Source organism: Vipera ursinii (genome assembly GCF_947247035.1).
Source record: "Vipera ursinii genome assembly, chromosome: 3".
NCBI classification, from domain to species: domain Eukaryota; kingdom Metazoa; phylum Chordata; class Lepidosauria; order Squamata; family Viperidae; genus Vipera; species Vipera ursinii.
The window spans coordinates 152,269,945-152,290,588 of record NC_139516.1 but is presented as its reverse complement, the minus strand read 5'-3'; the positions used below and the strand labels follow the sequence as shown (position 1 = coordinate 152,290,588).

At 37.6% G+C, this 20,644-nt stretch overlaps 1 protein-coding gene across 6 annotated transcripts in view; it reads left to right on the top strand.

Annotated features, from left to right (window-relative positions):
• Nucleotides 1-20,644, top strand: part of NFATC1 (nuclear factor of activated T cells 1) — a 131,663-nt gene that overhangs the window by 75,094 nt on the left and 35,925 nt on the right. For 5 of the 6 annotated variants that reach the window (XM_083361185.1, XM_083361184.1, XM_083361186.1 and 2 more), the window contains exons 7-8: nt 12,577-12,632; nt 14,157-14,289. In XM_083361185.1, coding sequence (XP_083217311.1) covers nt 12,577-12,632; nt 14,157-14,289 — 189 coding nt within the window. Of the gene's footprint in view, nt 1-12,576; nt 12,633-14,156; nt 14,290-16,039; nt 16,180-20,644 lie in introns of those variants that run through there. The other variant, XM_083361187.1, reaches the window with a different exon arrangement.

The window sequence follows — 20,644 nt, the reverse complement described above, 5'->3', positions numbered from 1 at the left end:
ATTTTTCCCTCAACAGTAAAAAAGAAAATCAATATTATTATAATTTTAATCAGAATAGAGCTGTAAGGGACCTTGGAGGTCTTCTGGTCCAATCCCCTGCTCAAGGGGTCTTCAAACCTGGCCCTTTTATGACTTGTGGACTTCAACTCCCAGAATTCCACAGCCAGCATGCATGGCTGAGGAATTCTGGGAGTTGAAGTCCACAAGTCATAAAAGGGCCAAGTTTGAAGACCCCTGCCCTATACCATTTCAGACAGGTGGATGTCCAGTCTTTTCTTAAAAACCTCCAGTGATGAAGCACCTACGTACAACTTCTGAAGGCAAGCTGTTTCACTGGTTAATTGTCCTCACTGTTAGGAAGATAGACAAAATGTTATTAAATACTCATTTGAGATGGCTAAGCTACACCAAAAGGCTGGCTAGAAGTGGAGTGCAAAGACATATATTTCCAGGGACAAATTACACCAATTTTTGCCTCGCTTTTTCTAATCTGAATTTCCTCTTCTGAAAGGCTCTATTTTCATTTCCAAGGATCTGAAAACACCTGACGCTTTTCAGGATCATCTCAGTCTGCTATTTTAGAACCAAACTGTTAGAAGAATTGGGAGCTGAGTAAAGATAATGCAGGCAAAGAGGAGCTTTAAAAAAGGGCTGATAGATAAATGGGGTAGTGGGGTGTATAAAAAGCCCGGGTCAATGAAGGCAACAATGAAAGAGGAGGAGCATTTTTTTTAAGCATTCTTGTTTTGGAAACAGTTTCCGTGGTGCTGGCACAAATGAGGCATTCTACAGCTGTTTGCTGAACCCCCCTGAACTTTAAGCTGTCTGCTGAAATGCTCAAACTCTTCACTTCTCCCAGTCTTTCTAAGAAGGCTTTGATAATTAGGACCATTTCACCCTCAGCATTCACTGAGTTCCAAAGTGATTGCAGTACCACACTGAAGCCCAATTGTCCTTAACTGTGCGGTCTGTTAGAACAGCGTTTCCCAACCTTAGGAACTTGAAGATGCGTGGACTTCAACTCCCAGAATTCCCCAGCCAGCTATGCTGGCTGGGGAATTCTGGGAGTTGAAGTCCACGCATCTTCAAGTTCCTAAGGTTGGGAAACGCTGTGTTAGAAGGACATGCCTTTTCCTGAGTAAGGCAGCTTTTTCTACTGTCAGATGGAGCTACAGTATTTGGAGATGCAAGCTGACTGAGGCAGACCAATGTCCCCTCATGCTTGCTTATATTATTTTTTCACCCAAGTGCAGATAATTAATAAAGATAACTCAAGAGGGCATCTTCAGTTGTCAAGTCAACAGAGAGAGAGAGTTAAGTGGAAAAGAAGAGCAGAAAAGGGCAGACTGAAACGGGTCTGGACATTTCCAGATTCTTCTCTATCTATTTAATCAGGGAGTGTAACAGGTTGATTGGAAGAAAAGCATTGGAGCAGCATTTTGATAGAGCAAATCATATTTATTTCTTTGATTGATAGTTAAAAGCTACCCGCCAGTTTGTTAAAAATACTAAGAACACTGTGGTCTGCAATAGCTATGTTTGGGACTACAAATCTCCACCCAGCATAGTTATAGGGGATGGAGTTCTGGAAGTATAGTTTCATGAAAACTTTAAAGGTTTCTTTATTAAGAATATTTGACCCAGATCATGAGGTGTTCCTACAGAATATTTCCATCAGATAATAAAAATAATGGCCTAGTGTATAATCTGATAGCTCACCATATCATATTGTAGTTTAAACTACAGTAATTGGTAGCGATCCAATTCAGCTAAACAAAATTGTGGTTTCAGTTGTATAATCTAAATAATGAACCAGTTATAATATGTATAACAATAATTCTATATTTCAGTATTTCTTCCTATTAAAAATAAGCCAAAATTCTTTAATGGGACAGGTTGCTATGCATAGGAAATAATACAGTTTAATGCATCATTTTTAAATCTTGAGATGTCTGACAAATAGGCCAGGCTTTTCTTTCTTTTCTGGGTTTAGTAATGGCATTGCTAATGACTTCTTTTTAAAGTGATTAAGTTACATTTGATGTGTATTTGTATCCAGGGCTTTTTTCTCATAGAACGCCCAGAACAGAATTCCAGCACCTTTTTTGGATGGAACCTTGTAGGGTAGGCAAGGCGGGTTATATGATGTGTATGCGTTCCAGCACCTTTTTTTTGTTACAAAAAAGCACTGTTTGTATCTAAGTTGTAGTTTTTGTTAATGAATGTGATTTCTAAAAATGATACTAATTGGTATGCAGACCACCCTAGTTATTTGTAATTGGCTGAACATTATTTTGTGCTGAAGTCTTGAACTATGCTTGCCGTTTTGGGCTATCTTTCAGCTGCTGTGATCTCCTGAGAAATGGCATTATTCTTGCATAGAAAGAGAAAAGGGAAGGGTTGGCCTGCCTTAACAATGACTCATATGAAAGGGAATCCCTGAAGAACGATCAAGTCCATTCTTGAACTTGAAGTCAACAGCAGAAACGTGCTTTCAGTTTAACTCCTTGAAACACAGTTTTTTGGCAGACGAGTAGGAGATCAAGGAACGTTAACATTACCTATGGTGTTCTGTGTCTCTTGCTTGAAATGGAATGACTAGGCAATAGTATTTGTTGCTTAATTTTTTTTAGCTAAAATGGGTATCAGAATAAAGGGACATATGACACAAAGGGGCTCATCCAAATTAATTAAACAAAATTAATTTCTAAGCGATAGTGGTGGAGGAAGATTGCTATCTGCAAGAGGCGCAGCTTTTCTTCAGAAGCATGCTGTCATCTCCTGAGACACACTATAGTCTTGTTGAAAGAATTATGGTGTTGATATTTATTGCTTGTGCATGGAGCTATTTTTCCAGGGATGAAATTCAATATTAAATACGAATTCAAGAACATGATCGCCCAGTTGTAAAGAGAGCAAATGAGAAAGTGTCCGTTCTGTTCTAAAGGTTCAGCTTTCTTAAAATGTTATTTTATTTCCAGCAATGATTTCAGCAGCTAATTGGAATCCCATGAGTTTTTATTTGGTGCTATTGTTCAGCTTACATCACTATTTTAATTTGGAGTAAATTTGTGTGACTTTCAGAAGAAATAAAGAGTTGATTTGTGAGGGAAAGCTTCTTGTAATATTAATCTAATTTATTTTCCAATTTAAGTACCCACAACTATAAACTACTAAAACTCGTGTGGCTGCTTGTAATCTTCAGTTGGCAAAATTGGAATGGGTGGGGCAGAATTACTGAATAAAGATAACTTGGTCATTCTCTGTTTAAGGATCACTGAAAAGGATGAAATGATAGGTTATGGGTGGTCTAGCATTTGCTAAGAACAATCTTACAGAATCAGTTCATGCAGTGAGAAGCACTTACTTTCTAGTCTCCTGGCACTGTTTATGCCCTTCTCAGAACCTGTTTCAGTTTCTCCGAATTTTTTTAAAGTGTGGTGCCTAGAATTGGACGTAGAACTCATGTCGGAATCTGACTAAAGCAGAATAAAGTAGACCTATTGCTTCTTTTAATTTGAAAATGATTCTTCTTGTTGATCCAACCTAAAATTGTATTTGCCTTTTTTGCAGCTGTGTCATGCTACTGACTCATAGGGAGTTTGTAATGAAATACTATTGCAAAATATTATTACCAAGCCAGGTATCCCCCATCCTGTACTTGCACATCTGATTTTTGTTTCCTAAGGGAATAACTTGCATCATATTACTTTCAGGCCATTTCTTTAGCAAGATCATTTTTAATTTTATTATTGTCTCGTAAAATATTAAGTTTCCTACCATACTTTGTGTCATCAGCAGATTTTATAAGCATTTCCTCCATTAACAAAATACTGAAGAACGGAGAGCAGAGTATTTAATGCTGTGGCATGCTCTCAAGAGCTGTCTTCAGTTTGAAGCTGTATTGATGAGCACACTTTGAGTGCAGTTTTTGAGCCAGCTGTGTGTATCCATTTAATTGTCATGCCATTCAGCCCACACTTAATTAGTTTGCTAATCAGAATATCATGGAGTACGGTTTAAAATGCTTTGCTGAAATCAAGATATATTATGTCTATAGCATTCCCACAATGGAGTTACTCAATCAAAAATTAATTATTATATTAGTCTGGCAAGAATTGTTCTTGACAAATCCATAGAGATTAATTACCACATAATTTTCAAAATACTTACAAATCAATCTGCTTATGATTGATTGTAGACTCATCACAGATAGCAGTGCCAAATTGACTGGTTTACAGTTCTCTGAATCCTCTTTTTTTCCTTTTTTGAAGGCATCTCTTTTTGAAAACAGTACTGTATGAAGATTTATTGAACTTTGTTGTTTTCTTGCAGATGTTTCATTACTAGGCTAAGTATCATTACCAGTGCATCAAACATATCAAATATATTTATCAATTGAACCAATTTTATGGTAGGACTGTGTTAATTCTCCTTCAATACGTGTCCAGTGAATTTTGTTTTTTCCATTTGCTCTTTATTTAAAGTACGTAAAGTACTTTGTTTAGCCCAAATGAAACAATATTGAAAGAAACAAGATGTCAAGTATTATTTATGTATTTATTATTATGCTCTCTCTCATACACATGGCTATCCATCAGCCACAAGGAAATGTTGGGGGTTTTCTGTTGCTTTCTTTCCTTCTTCTGTATCAATAATTTACTTACCTGAGATGAATGATAATAAACATCTTGATGGACTCACGCATTCCATAAATCAAATAAATATATCCCTCCTCACTTTTTGGAATGGGATGCTAATAGGAACAAGATCTGCCACAGGATCAGATCCATGGATAAAGCTTTTCTAATTTGCCTTTAACTAGTGTATATTTTATATTCAATGAGACACACGTTTTCATAGAAAATTAAGGCAGTAGGTGGTTAGAATAATGCCATTCCTGTATTCTGCTTTTGGCACCGCTTTCTGTAGCTCTACTGAGAGAATAAAGGAAAACAGCATTTTGCTTCTACAGTTTAAATTACATGGGTTAAGATTTAGAAAACTAATGATGATTTTAAAACGTTCTTAAAAATAAAGTACATTTAGGTCCCTCAGTCAATATAATGGTATTTGGGTACAGATTGAGCAACAGTAGAGAATTTTCTTCTTTAGTGCTGCATTAGAAGGCTGAAAATTTGGCATCTCTTTTGATGAGATGAGATGTGGAGACCAGTGAGCAGACTTTTGGCTGCCCTCCATTTGGTAAAAGATCTTACGTTCCCAGAGATCTTTCCATTGGTCTTTCCATTGCCAGTAGCAGTCACAGTTTAAGGGGCAATTGGCCCAAAAAGAATCAAGTTTCAGACTGGTAGTGAAGCTGTAGTTCACATAATAAACCAAGTGGCAGAATAATCCCTTGAACACATACTTTATGCATAATGTTGTTTTCTGTGTCTGGCTCTCCAACTGAGGCCACCACACCCTTTTCATTTGCTGTTGTTTCAATTTCTGGGTTAACCCACTCACTACTGGCCTAAAAGCTGCCAAGAAACTGCGGATTGCATACTTCAGAATACATGATGATGATGATGAAGAAGAAGATGGCATTAAGATGAAAGACACGTGTCTTCATCCCAGCATGGCCTGGGGTGAAAAATGGTATCTGGCTTACTAAAAACAGATATCTTTAACAGGATGTTTCATCAGATGATGGAACCATTTTCTCGGTAGAGTCCATTCACTCCTGGGCAGGCCCAGTGTTGTGGCTTAGCTTGTAAGAAATTGATTTCAGATTCTGCTAAATTTGCAGCACGTAAAAAGAGTAATATAACATGGGATGCTTTCCATACAGATGATACTATCATTACTCACCATATGGGAGCCTTTCCTAACACAGTGTGTGATAGTTGAGGATTATGGAAGGAACAACCTGAAGTATCTGGAAGGCTAAAGGGCAATGCAGTATTTTCTTAGATATGTTAAGATCAGTTATTATACTAAATAGCTGTATTACTGAATCAGTTTTGGGATAAAAGGATACTTTTTAAAGCAAAAGGTAAGTATAATCTGGATTTTAAATACAAACCCGGATGAATATTGGGCAGTGCTAAATGACTGCTTCTAAGGAAAAGTAGTATATTTCCCAAAAGATCATTGTGAATGAGATTTCAAGCTTTTTATGTTATTAAACACTACACTCAAATAGTTTGGATTACAGAAGACTTCCCTTCTTTGATTTTTTTTTCTCTTTAAATTGTATTTCTGTCTCGCTTTTCCTCCAGGAAACTCAATTTTTCTCTGTTATCCTCACAATTATGTTGTAAAGTAGGTTAGATTAAGAGTGAATGACTGCATCAAATAATTTAGTTGTACAAAATCTGAGTTTGATCTTGCAACCAGAGCTTTGGAGTCCATGATCTTTCTTCAGCATAACCGCATCAGAATAGTCTAGAAATTGTGAGATTTCAAATAACATGGGAGTTAAGAGAGAAGGCAGGCAAACTGTACTTTTTATTTGTGATAGATCAGACATGTCAAACACAAGGCCCGGGGGCCGGATCCGGCCCGCAAAGTGGTTTCATGTGGCCCGCGAAGCCATCCTGGAAACAGTGAGGGAACGGCTCCCACTGCCTTGGTCCTGGCCCAGAGACCCTCCTTCTGCCAGAGACCCTCAGATCTGTCCCACTCCTGCCCAGGCCCCCATAGGCACCCTTGATGCGAATGATGTAGAGCTGGCCATGCCCACCCAGTAGGCCATACGCAGTCTAGCCACGCCCATCCAGTAGGCCACGCCCACCCTGGCCATACTCACTCGGCCCCTTGAGGGCAACCGCAGTGCTGCTGCGGCCCTCAATGAAATTGAGTTTGACACCCCTGTGATAGATAAAGGAAATTTCAACTAGACAGCCTCAGGTAAAGAATCACCGAAGCTTCCCCAACTTAATCCCTTTCAGATACTTCTAAGAATTCCTACTCTGCATAGCCATTGCTATCCTCTTATATGGCGGTGCTATTTTCTGCAGTTGCTTCGCAAACATATTTTATTCAAGGAAGCAGGTGATCTAGCCACCTTTATCTCTTGAGAAATTATGGTATTTCAGAGCACAGGTATCCCACACACTTGTTGCCATGGCTTTAAGCTTGGCTTCCCATCTTCCCATCAGCTAACTTGAGAACTAGCCTTTCCTTTAGGATTTAATCACAAGACCACAGCTCATAAAGAAGTAAGATCTGAAGAGTTAAAAAGAGGCAGCTACCATTTAGAAGCCAGGTAAGGCCAAAAGCCTTGGAAAGTAGCTGCCTGTTTTTTAAAGTCACACACACAGTTTTCACACATGTGCAGCTGTGATATGTGGTGCTAAAGCAATGTTGGGCAGAATCCAGACATGAGAGATTAAGAATGGCTATCACTATCTGTGGCAAATTTGATGGGGTTGCTAACTGATACTGTGGGGATGGTAGAATATGTATGGCAACTGCCAGTAAAGGTGTGGTTAATGATCATCCCATTGTCATGATTGGCTTCTTCCTAGCTTCTCATAATGCCAACACTGATGTATAAACTCAAACTACTGATCTCTGGATAATTTTTTTTCTTCACTCTTGACACTAATTAAACAAGATTTGCGTGCAAAGACTTTGTGACCTCTGAAGCCTAATACCTTATCCACAATCATTTTAAGATGACTTTGGAACATGTGCTCTATTGCATGAGAATTAGATGTGCAAGAGCAGAATTAAATTCTCAGCTCCAATTAAATAACAGAAACATTTGTAGGCAAATTAGTTCTTTAATTGGAGACTGATTAAATGCAACGCTAGTGATGCAATATTTAAAATACATCAGAAACCAGGTTGCTGAAGCACATTTAAACATATTTAAATATAAAAATATAAATGTCTATGGAGATTCCCAATCATCCAGGTCACAATTGTCCCAAAGGTGCTTTTTCAAAAGGCAACTGGCCTTCCTTGGCTTTTTTTTTCCTTTGAAAACATGAGAAGTGAAGAACTGAAGAAGTCTTGGATGAGAAGTGAAATGTTTTCAAAGGGGGGGGCCAAGAAATTCCAGTTGCCTTTTGGAAAAAGAGCACCTTTGGGACACAAAATACAAAGTTTATATGGCAGGACATTCTTAGTAGCATTCTTGGTTAGGTCAGATACACCCAACCTAGGTTCTTTACAATGTATTGGATTATGACTTTCATAAATGCCAGCCAAGTCATAGTAATATGGTTATAGTTCCATGCATACCTGAGGGGGGGAATCAGATTGATGAAGGTTGGCAAATGTACCCCCTTATTAAATTAATCAGCTTTGTCTATCTGAACATAGTCAACTCCTTAGGGAAGATATTTGTGTATTGAGTCATCCTTCCAGCCAAACTCAGACAGATTCAAAAGTGCATTTAATTCTATAATTCTGTTTAAAGTCAAAAGCTACTAACACATTGCATGAAATTCTTGCATTTACACTCTGAAGAAAAGAAAACCAGATATTGCAATTCTGTGAGTATTATCTAGCTATCTGGGTTTCAGTTCCAAGTTTGTTTATAGGGAGACTTTTCCAAGTTGTGGCTTAAACTTAAATAGGACCATCAAACATACAATATGTTTGCAGCTTATATGCAGTTTACGATACAGCGTATTATGAGTAATATAAGTAAAGCTTAATCATTCATTAAGAATTCAACGTATTTCTAGTTATATTTCTTCCATATTACTATTGAGATTTTAATAAATAAGAAAAAATACTGAATGGAATGCTGCTTAATAGAACGCTGCCTAGAAATAACCAGGGTGATGAGATTTACAAAGCACCTTTTAGTTCTTTTGCTGTTATGTTAGAACAAGCCTCCAGTGGCTTTTTATGTGGAAATCTTCTCAATGGGTGTGGTGGGGAAGCCGTTTCTGTGACTCAGTGCAGGGAATTCCCTGATGATTTTAGGATTATTATTTTTTTTACTTCTGCCAAGTTTCCTTTTTAACTGCAGAGAATGGTGGATACAGAGTGAATTACAAAGACCTATTCAGAGCTGAGACATTCCAGTCTGGAACTTTGCTTTTATTTTTAGCCATTAAAGCCAGCCTACAAAGTAATGAAATAGGGGTGCAAAATGCCCTGCCACCAATCTCAGTACCAAAAAATGTTTCCCCCCCTTTGCTTGAATAACAGCCCATATCCCTGAATGATGACTGAATCACTTCTATCCTATAGGAATATTTTTATCCGCCTCCTAATGAAAAAAAATTGTGTTGGCGTTTGTTTTTGCTGGGAAACAATTCCTATTAGACGTGAGGACGCACACGCAAAAGCCAGAACTCTTCTCGGCAATGCACAGAAGTGCGTGTTAGAAGGAGTTAATTGTGGCTTTTTCTGGTAGGCTGCCAACATGAAAGCCACTCCAGAACTTTAGATTCTAAACACCCTCCCTTAAGCTCTTTGGATTTGTATGCAAACAAAGCCCACTTAGGAAAAAAAACTGGGGACTTCAGCACAGGAAGTGAATGTGAGAAGCCACTCTTTAATCTCTCTAATTAATTGTATTTCAGACCCTGTTAAAACGAAAGGAAAGCTTCGGTTTATATTTGTGAATTTAACTTGTTCTGGGATTTTCCCCCACCTTGCCTTCAGCTGTATAAACAGGAAGGCTGTGCCTCTGTTTAGTTAGCCTGTTTCCCTTAGGTAAGAGAAGAAGCTAATGAACAGCTTCAGAAGTGTCAGGACTGAATCTGTATTCCCTGGATGGACATAACCTTAGGACTGACTCTCCTGTGCAGAATCTGGCATTAATTTGAGCAGTTGGACACAAACAATAGGCAAGGAACCCTTTTTTTTTTCTTTTCTTTTTAAAAAGACATCTTACTTTGCTAACATGCTTTTGTTTAGAAGTAAGTTGTGCATTTGCCATTTCAACTTCTGGACCCAAATCTTAAATTAACACAAAGAAACCTTAAATCATTGTGCGTCAGATTAATTAAATATTTAAAAATATTTAAAAAATAAAATGACAGAATTTGCCAAAATCTCTCTCTCTCTCTCTTGCCCCCAACCTGCCTGCGGGTTTTTTTTTTGTTTTGTTTTTTAGAGGGTAAAATAGGTGAGGAGAAGAGATGAAAGATTTGCTACTTTTTGCTTTATTGGCATAATGTATATATATAATAAGCAACATTTGAGAAGAAACCCTTCAGTAAGTTCAGTTCAAACAGAGAATGCCTGAAATGTGTCTGTTTCAGCTTTATGTTATGTCTGTAATTTGAATTATTTGCATTTTGGAAAGGTATAAATTGCTCTGGTGTACTTTCGTTGGATTTTAGCCAGGTAGGGAGTTGCCTTCGGCTGTGAGTCAGCCAGGCTGATGCAGATGTGGCAGCTTTACAATGGAAAATTTTGTGGTGTATCACTCCTCACTCTTCCAGCACATTTTGACAAGAGATACTTGGATAGGATAGCTGGCAAATGCTGTACTGACATAAAATGTTTTTCCCCAGGATAAGCAAGTCTTTTTAGCATTCTGAGATCCCTAAAAATTATTTTATCAAGTCCTGTATCTTTTCTCAAAAATAAACAGATTGATCTTATACACTTACCAAACATGTTTACTGTAGAGATGTTGGTGTAGGATTTCTCTCTTGGAGTTGATCCCAGTCTGTGGGTGTAGAGATTTCCCTTTTGGTTCACCAGACGTAATGTGAGGAATTGTCTTATTTTCCTTTCCTTTCCTTTCCTTTCCTTTCCTTTCCTTTCCTTTCCTTTCCTTTCCTTTCCTTTCCTTTCCTTTCCTTTCCTTTCCTTTCCTTTCCTTTCCTTTCCTTTCCTTTCCTTTCCTTTCCTTTCCCTTCCCTTCCCTTCCCTTCCCTTCCCTTCCCTTCCCTTCCCTTTCCACAATTTTTGTGGTTAAAGGCCCTGGATTAGGAATGGGAGATAAGTTCTAATCCTCCTTAGGCATGAAAAACAGCTGGATGATTTTGGGCCAGCCATTGTCTCCCAGTCCCAGAAAGTACTGGCAACTCACTTCGGAAATGTTGCCAAGAAACTGCATGAAACTGTCCATATAGGCACCAACTGACTCAAAAGCACCATAACTGATTTATTCTGCTTTTGTTAAATGAAATTTATTCTTATTAAGTAATTTATTTTCACCCTCCTTTTCTGTAATAGAGAAAGCCTGGAGATTCTCAGGGGAATTTCATAATACAGCAGCAGTAATGCTTGCTTCTTTCAGATTGCCAAGCAGTATCATTCCTACTTTTGGACTTTTTAAAAAACGTATGCTATTCTTAAAATGTACTTTCCTGAACGCCCATATACGCTTTACCAACCTGAAAGCAGAACAGAGCAATTCCTCTTTGCAGAACAGATTAAATATACCAAATATTAAAAGTTCTGTTGCTCATTTATAAAAGTGACAAAGATAGGTGGATATCAGTTTAGATTATTCTACCCAGAGTATTTTTTTATTCAGCCTTACTGATGGAACCTTGGGACAGAAAGATTTCCCCCAGTTTTAATCATCCTAATAACCTGGAGAAATCAATTAAGATGTGCAGTCATGACTGGCCACGGTTATCCTATAATTTTTATGGTTGGGTAGGCATTTGACCTGGCTTGAATCCACAATGTAATGACCACAATATAATGTGGGAAGAAAGAATTAAGAATTCAGTCTTGAGCCAGAAAAGAGCATGGTTGGAATATACTTTTACTCAGCATTATACCCATTTAGTGTCTCCAAGGCATTCTATTAAAATCAAAAGCCTGAGAATACATTTGACTTTCCACTGGTCAAATCTCTTTAGCACAATTGGCCTCAATCAAACTTTGAGATTTCATCATTAGCCCAAGAAGCTATAATAATAACGTATCTTTCATGTGGAACTTCTGACATTACAGAATCAGTTGGTGGTTCATGTAAGGCCAACACGGACACTTCATGTTACCTACTCAATAACCTCACTCTTATCCTCTATATATAACAGGGGTCTCCAAACTTGGCAACTGCAAGATTGGTGGACTTCAATTCCTTGAATTTCTCAGACAGCCATGATGGCTGGGGAATTCTAGGAGTTGAAGTCCACCAGTCTTGCAGTTGCCAAGTTTGGAGACCCCTACTCTATGTCCTGCAAAAAGTTTCCATTAGACACAATATAAGCTACAGTTTTAGTTGAATGCTGGTATGAAGGAATAGATAAAACCAAACAAACCACTGCATTACATTATATTTCATAAAATATACATTTTTTTTAAAAAAATTAAAAGCTAGCAGGTGATAATTACTTTGCAGTAGACTACTTACCACAAATGGAAAGAGACCCTACTTTTTTCTTTTATGAAGGTTTTCACAAATTAAGCAGCTCTAACCAATTAGGCAAAAGCAAAGAGCATTCACTGGTGACTGAACCAGGTCATTGGCTGTGGAAGCAGAATCAGTGGATAAGTCCTGTCCTTCCCTTCTCTTCCTCAAACTTTTTAAAATAGAAGTATTTATTTCTTTATTCACTATAAAACTGAACTCATCTCACATATCATATCTGCATAATAAAGATATTTTAAAGGGGGAGTCCTCCCTCCTATCTGTGTGATTTATAAAGCACTAAGCACATTAATTTGGATCTTTCATGTCCTTATCTTTAGATGGTCATCATGTGTGGGAAATGGAAGCCAAAACTGACAAAGAGTTGTGTAAGCCAGTAAGTGCCTCTTTTTTAAAATCATTCATTTATGAAATGTAGATGCCTCCCTAATCTGTTTTGATACTCAGTGGATCACAAATTCAACGATGAAAGTACAATAGGAAATAAAGCTATCAAAACTCAGGAAAAAACAGCAGTCATGTCTAAAAATAAAACATACATATAAGGACCCATCCCCCATCCTAACCTGGTTCTGGAAACAGAGCCAAGTTTTAAGGGCTCATTTAAATAGGGCCAGAGCAAAGACCATTACGAGTAGAACAATTGAGGTTGGAATGATTAATTTGGATGACTTAAAAAGGACTCCATACTATATAAATGTGTGGAAGACAGCCTATCAATACACTTACTTCTGGAACGTATGGAGGTGGCATGCCTTCAAATACTAGGTGTAAGTTTTCTTGTATCCACTATGAAAATCTAAATACTAAGCTAAGAGTTCCTCCATTCTGTTGATGTGCTTTCCTCCTGCTCTTGAGAAGGAATTTTTAAAAAGTACTGTTCTCACAGTCTACTATTTCCCTCATCTCTGCAGTGAGGCTGGTATTGATCCTGTCCTATTTTCTGTAGTGGGAGGAGGCAGGGGCATCAGAGTGGAGAAACCAGCATGCTTGGCATTCTCTGGGCAATGGAAATATGTGGATTGACATTAAACTCACTTCCATCCTTTTTTAAAGACCATTATACCAGAACTGCCACCACCAAAGTAGCCAGATGTATTGAGATTCTGCTGTCACAAGATAGATGGGATGATATAGGGGAGAAGAGGGGTGGATGAAAGAGGGACCCCAAAGTTATCTGGTTCTAGAGCATCAAGCAAAAATGAGAGAAGCACCATTTCAGTACTGAGGAGCAGTGCAGGAGTTGCAATCACAACTCTGGAACTGTATTACCAAGGGCCCTGCCTACAGTATGGCTCATAATTGCTATTGGATTTGGGGGAAAAAGCCTTTAAGATCCTTTCCCTGTTCACCTTCTTTACTTTTCTGCACAAATTCTGTGAAAATTGGCAAGCTCATGGAAGTCCTACATTTGGTCTTCTACAAAGCCTTGTATTATGTATTCTGAAAAAAAGCATAAGAAAAAGGAAAGGAGATGATGGCAGAAGAGCTGCAAAGTGCACCCTGGCAGCCATAGTAAATATGGTCATGGAGTTTCCAGCGTCCTCAGTCTGATAGGAGGTTGGGTCCTATATTGAGTAGGAGCTCAACAGGTTTCCAAACCAATTTAATGTCTGCAAAAGGGTCTTCTTTGTTTTTCCCATGGATTACTTGATCCAACTTTAGCCTGTCTCAGCAGAAAGCCACCTGCATGATAGGAGTTCTCTTAGGAGGATACTGAATGTCCTCAAGAAATGTTAATGATGATAATGATTAGAGGGCTAATCTTACATTCCAGTGTTCTTAAAGCAGGTAATTTACCTTTTTCAGTGCCAGCCAAGGCATTTGTTTGTTTTATTCTTGTGAACCAAATGTTCTTTAACTGTGCTTCACTGTTAACCTACTTCTATCCTTTTTTTAGACTTTATTAGTTGTTGAGATTCCACCATTCCGCAATCAGAGAATTACAAGTCCTGTCCAAGTCAATTTCTATGTTTGTAATGGAAAGAGAAAGAGAAGCCAGTACCAACTTTTCACCTATCTTCCTGCTAATGGTAACAACTGATTTCTAATTTTAAGTGGCATGAAATAAATTTTGTGTGTTTTATTTTAAAATATACAGCAAAGTTTAAAATTGAAGATAAAATCAAAACATTCAGTGGCATAATAGAATCAAGAAAAGTGTCTTGCTGTACAAATTGTGGAATAGCCTTGGAAAATGTTTCCGTCCCATCTTTGCGGTAGACATATGAAAAAGCTTAATACAAGTTCTGTCTCCTTGCAGATACATACATCTACTAACATCCAATATTTGTTACTAACATCCAATATTTGTTAGTCTCATTAAATAAGATTCTGATAATACTCCGGTATGATAGACTCTTAACTGTTATCAATCCGTGACCTTCGAAGTTGGAACTTTGGGGACTTGAGAATATACAAAAAAGACAGTTTTCCCATACCTGCTTTTAAAAAAAAACAAGACATCAATCAAGTTGCCCAGAGGAGAAAATGGGATAGTTATATGAACATGCTGCCTTGTAATTTTCTCTATCAGTTATTGGCAGGAAGTATATTCAGCACCCTAAGAAGAAAAGAAGTTAATTAAAGTATATGGGTGAATTAAGACAAACTTCAAGTTGGGGCTGTACACCGCTCATAAGCTGCTGGTTACTGATCCTGGTCTAAGAGTTCAATGCAATGTTCCCCCAAAGCTGTAGAGACCATAAAAGTAAATGTCTCCAGAGTTTAGTGATTGGTTACATGAAAAACTCTTCTAAGTCATTATCCCACAAACCAAGTTGTCAGCTATTTAGGTGACAACTCGGAATCCATTGTCTCAGGGATGAGGGCAACAATATTTTAAAAAGAATTGCACATGTGATTCATGCAGCACTGTTCTTTTTGTTCCTGCCTTAAGCCATTCAAAAAACCCTTTATGCATTTTTAAGATAATCTGTAGTTTGAGAATGCAAACAGTGCAACCCTTCAATCTTACTCCCCTCTTAGGAAAGGGTCGATTCGTAGGACTTTATGAACTGTGTCAGTGCATAATTTCATGAAGACAGACCACTTCCTTTATCTTTGGTTTTTTTCCTCCCCTTTTTTGAAACCAACAATGTGTGACACTTGGCAATAGAGGTGACTGTTCATGTGCTATGTTGGCACCATTTTTCTCTTCCTTTCACCCAATATGGTAGAAGCAGAACAGGAAGCACAAGGCCATAATAGGCAGTGTTCATTGTGCATCAAATGTGAAATGTGCTCTTTTACTGAATTTTTAAAAAAAAGACTATGAATCCATTATCTTGCAGTCTTTCTCTCCCATCTCTATTCCAATCCAGCCCCAAATTAATAACATTATAGAGAATATTACAATATTCTTGAGAGAATGGAGTAATTTTGATCCTTTGCATTGCCAGTATGTATCTCACTAACCATTTTCCTTAAAAGAATGACTTCCTTGATGATAAAATTATTCTCTAAATTTCTTTTAAATTATCATGGCCCATGTTTTAAAAAGGACATCTTGTTTTACAAACAAACAAATATTCCATACAGAACTTCAGTAAAGAGGAATAGAGTTTGTGGCAACATCTCAAAGAAAAGCCTAAAATGCCTTTCATCTCTAAAATCACATGCAGTTTTTAATTTAATCTAATTCCACTTCTAATCCTACTAACCAAAATAGTACATCTTTTAATTCCCCAGTATATGGATGCTAAATAAGATAATATATCATAGAGTAAATCTGTAGTTTGAGAATCCAAAGAGTGCAACCCTTCAATCTTACTCCCCTCTTAGGGAATGGTCTTGGATTTGCTTCAGAGGACACAGTTTATGGCTGTAGACATAACACAGTGAAGGAAAAGAGAACATGAAGATAGCAATCATCATCATATCTGTAGTGGCCTACTAATAGCAGGATGATACTGAGATGGTTGAATTACACCCAAATAACTTTTGGTATGTGAATATAACTGTGATATGTGATTGCAGATTTTGAAAGTGAAATGAAAAAATGGGTGCAAACTTGAGCTGATTTAGGTAGCAGATTTCTGATGGTTGGTTAGAATCACATGGAGACATAGGGTATGATTTTAATAGAATAGATTTTCTAGAGTCTATCCTAGAAAAGTAGTGGTTGAGTCTTTCTATTCCTCTGTGTCACTTCCCCCTCCACACACATACAATGATAGAAGAATATAATAGCAGCTTCACTTAGAACAACGGTCCCCAACCTTTCCACCTTGGTGGCCCAGTGCGGGGGGGGGGAGGAGGCGTGTGAGTGGCAGGTGCACATGCATGCAGACGGCTCTATTGTTGTGAGCAGCAGGCGCGCAAGCCCTTCACTTGCGCAAGTGGAGCTTCGCAAGGCAGCACAAGTGCCCTCCGTTCAAACACCCGCCACTCACACAAGTGGAGCTTCATGCATGCGCGCTGGCCCATCAGTCACATGACCCGGTTTGAAACAGGCCGCGGCCTGGTAGTGGGCCATGGCCCAGGGGTTGAGGACCTCTGGCTTAGAAGCACTGTTCTGTAGGGGGGGGGGAAATCTACAGTATAACATCGGACACCAAAACTTTATTTTCAAATACTAGTGAGCTTTTTAAAATATCTTTTTCCACTCCACATGTCTGTTTTCTGGAGGAACAGTACGAATGCTTCCTTTGCCATCTACAGTATCCATATAATGCACTCCTTTCCATTGATCTATGCCTAAACTACAAAGTCCCTTCCAGATGTGCTGCTGGATTTCTTTATCACAGAATTCCTTGTTGAAATGGTTGTTGGCCAAAGTGGCAAGGAATTCTGAGAGTTTATACCACACTTCTACAGGGATAGTTTAGCAAAGCTGATGCACACCTGGGAAGCCTCATTATAGGGGTCTCTTTTTTGCTCCATCATGGTGGTAATAGTACTGTTACTATAGGTAGTAGAAGCCTCTCCATTGCCATTACTCTGCTGGCATTAATTCAAAATAACAAAGAGTAGATTCAGTCCCACATCTATAGATCTGGATGAATAGCTGAAGAGTAGAACTACAAAGTTAATTTCTCCAGATTGGCTAGAACAGGCAACAATATCCCTTCTTAATGTTTGATTTTAATGCCAATCATTTTGATAGAAATTTCTACTATAATAATGAGTCATACTAGATCATTCACTTTTACAATTTCACCAATGCGAAGGTAGGTTGGTTTCTGATTTTTAAAATGTCTTTTGCAACCAACATCTGTTTTAAAACTCATTTAAGGCCAAGTAAAACCACTCATTCTGCTTCAAACCCTGTGCCAGCGACATGATTGACAGTGTGAAGAGCGCCAGATATATTTTTCCAGATAACAATACTTTCTTTTTCAGTTGTTTGTAATCTTGTCTGTCAGTATTCATTTTTACTAAATACTGAGAGTCTCATTCTTCCATTTGATATTCTGGTCTTATGCCAGTGTTATACTATTTACCACCAGACCACCTCAATGATGGTTATAAAAATTAATGAAGTGACGCATGAAGTATCAAAGCAATTGACCCAAGATACAGCAAATTTTATAACCGTTTTATACTAAAGAACAAAGTTACAATTATTACAGTTAAAACCTCAAAGGAGATTAGCAAAAGTCATGTTAAAAATGAAGCAAGTGCTGCCTATCTGAAGTTTTGAGGTACAGTCCACCTTACTTGAGTTTAGGCAATCTCAGCTAGTCATATATTTATATACAAAATGTGATGTGTGAATGCCAGTAAATAAACCCAACTAGAAACAATTACCATTGCTGTATATGTGTGTAATTTTCTCACCTGCTGTGTATGTAATTTTCTCACCTCCTTTGTTCCTACTTAATTTTTTCCATATGATCCCATTTAATTATAATGTCTATGGAGATTCTCAGTCATCTGAGTCATGGTTGTCCCAAAGGTACTTTTTCAAAAAGCGACCAGACTTTGTTTTTAATATTGAGAATAACTCCCAATCTAGTTGAATAGTAGAAAAAATATTATTTATATATTTGGAATGAAAGGTTTCATTTATTAATTTTGATATAATACTATTCCCAAAGGCTGAGTTGCCTCCACTGTAGGTTGAAAAGGGAGTGGAAGGTAGTGGCTGAATCAAAGAGATGGTAACACCTGAAGGTCATTCTCTACTATCATGATTGAGCTGTATTTCAACTATTGAGTCCCTGCATAATGATATATTATTTCAGAAGAGCTGAAGATTGAAAGAACACCTAGTTGTTTCTACCCCATGGCCTGATACAGCCTGCTGACACTGATTTCAGTTGAAAACTACTGAAAGACTGTTTGGATTTAGCATTTTGTTGTTTGGATAATCTAATTTCCCACTGAGATTTCTACTCTTAAAAAAATATAAAATGATATGCAACCATAAATTTGAACTTCAGCTAATAACATCCCTCTCCATAAGCTTAAATAATCATGTCATTTGGCATGTCATCCTTTGTGAAACTGAAATATCAACTACATTTAGCATATGTGGGCCTGTAAAACTAAAAGGGGATCTCATTTACAAAGCTGAACCTGACCTTTCAATTTTTCAGAGGTAACTTTCTGCATCGCAGAAAGTAAGTCATGTGATTCTGAGGATGCTTCTGAAAATAGTGATCAGAAGTCAGTTTTGTCAGTGTTGGGCTCGACTTCCTGTTTTGTAACTATAATTATCTCTTGACTATTTGCAGTAATAGTTCTCTAGTAATGACATTTAAGAGACTTTTTCGCATCCTGCCTCCACCCACTGTATTTCATTTTCTAAACCAGCACATTTTGGTAGCCTGAAGTAAGGCAGCCTTTCCAACTGATACTTCCAGATTCATTGGATTGTACTTCTCATAATTCCCATGTGGGTGGACTGGGAACTACAATGAGATGTAGACAAAGCATTTCTGGAAGTTTCAGGATTGGGTAAACTGAATTAGAGAAAAATAATTAATCTACAATACAGTGTACTTTGCTCTCTTTGTTGTAATAACCATCACCATTTTTACTATTAACCTCCTGACAATGTTCATGCAGAGTTGAGCAAATTTCTTAAAATTGCTTGGTCAGCAGAATTTGCTGTCAAAGGGCAGGAGGATAATCTTACAATCTTATTGTAAAGGCAATAAGTGTGTGAAGCAACTGGATATCTAACTTAGATTATTTTACAAGGTAATAGCTATTAACAAGGAGGCAATAGAGTCAAAAATGATCAGAGAAACCAACTAAAACTAAAAGTTGCTGAATAAGGTAGATTACCTTGCAGCAGGATGAAACATTTGACCCAAAGTAATTCTGTAAGATAACACACTTTGTAAGTATACAATATGAAGTAAATATAGTTCAGCTTTTCAGTGAAACAATGACTTCATTTACTGTCAGGGGCACAAAATCAGGAACCAGAATAGAGCTCAAAAGTACTATGAGTTTATCTCATGCTACCTATGCACAAGAATTTGATCTACTGAGAGTCAAGGCAAATTGGCAGTAGATAAGAGTCAGCAGAATTCACAGGGTCTGGACTTAGGTCTCTTATGAGAGCTTAGCAACTCCAAACTGATAATGCATTTGACCCTATCCTCTGACTCAATGTGGCCATTTCCTACATTTATGCACTATTAACAGTGGGTTGATTAACATGTCACAAATGGCTGAATTCATAAGTGGCGCTGAGCCAGAAAATCATAGTTTACAAAATGCAATTCACACAAAGTAAACCCAAGCCATTATATTATCTTTAACACTTTGCAAATTAGGAACATAAAGAAGAGTGACAAAATCATAATGTAGCGCAGAAAACTAGTGGAATGAACAGTTTTTACTATCTACCTAATCAAATGTGGAATGAATTTATCATAATTGCTTCATAGGGAAATCCTCAGTCAAAATAAGTGCTACTAGATGCCTAGCCTTTATGGCTGGTGGTTATATGTATGGATTTTTATAAATTTATATGTAAGTATATGAATAATTCAAAAGAAAGTTAAATCCTTGTGTTCAGTGTGGCTGCTACTCAATAAGTATTCTAAGAATTGCTGGTTTAAGAATTTGGCTAGTCATGAGATGGTCAACTGATGTCCAAAATTATTTTAATAAAGTAATTTTATTAACTGGGATTGACATGGATTTCATAGAAAAGTGGACTTCTGCTTGCTTGGAAATATTTTTAATATTCTTTTATCATTCCTTAATTATATTTTATAATGTGATTACATTTCTATCCTGCTTTGAGAACTCAAGGCTGCATGCATTTATGTAATAGCCCCACAACACCTATCACTGGATGAGGTAGTAAGGCTGAGAGAGAGTAATTGATCCACAGTCATCCAGTGAGTTGAGTAATTTACTGGAACTTGAACCTTGGTCTCTGGGGTCCAAATCCAAGACCTTAACCAAACAGTAAGGATATTT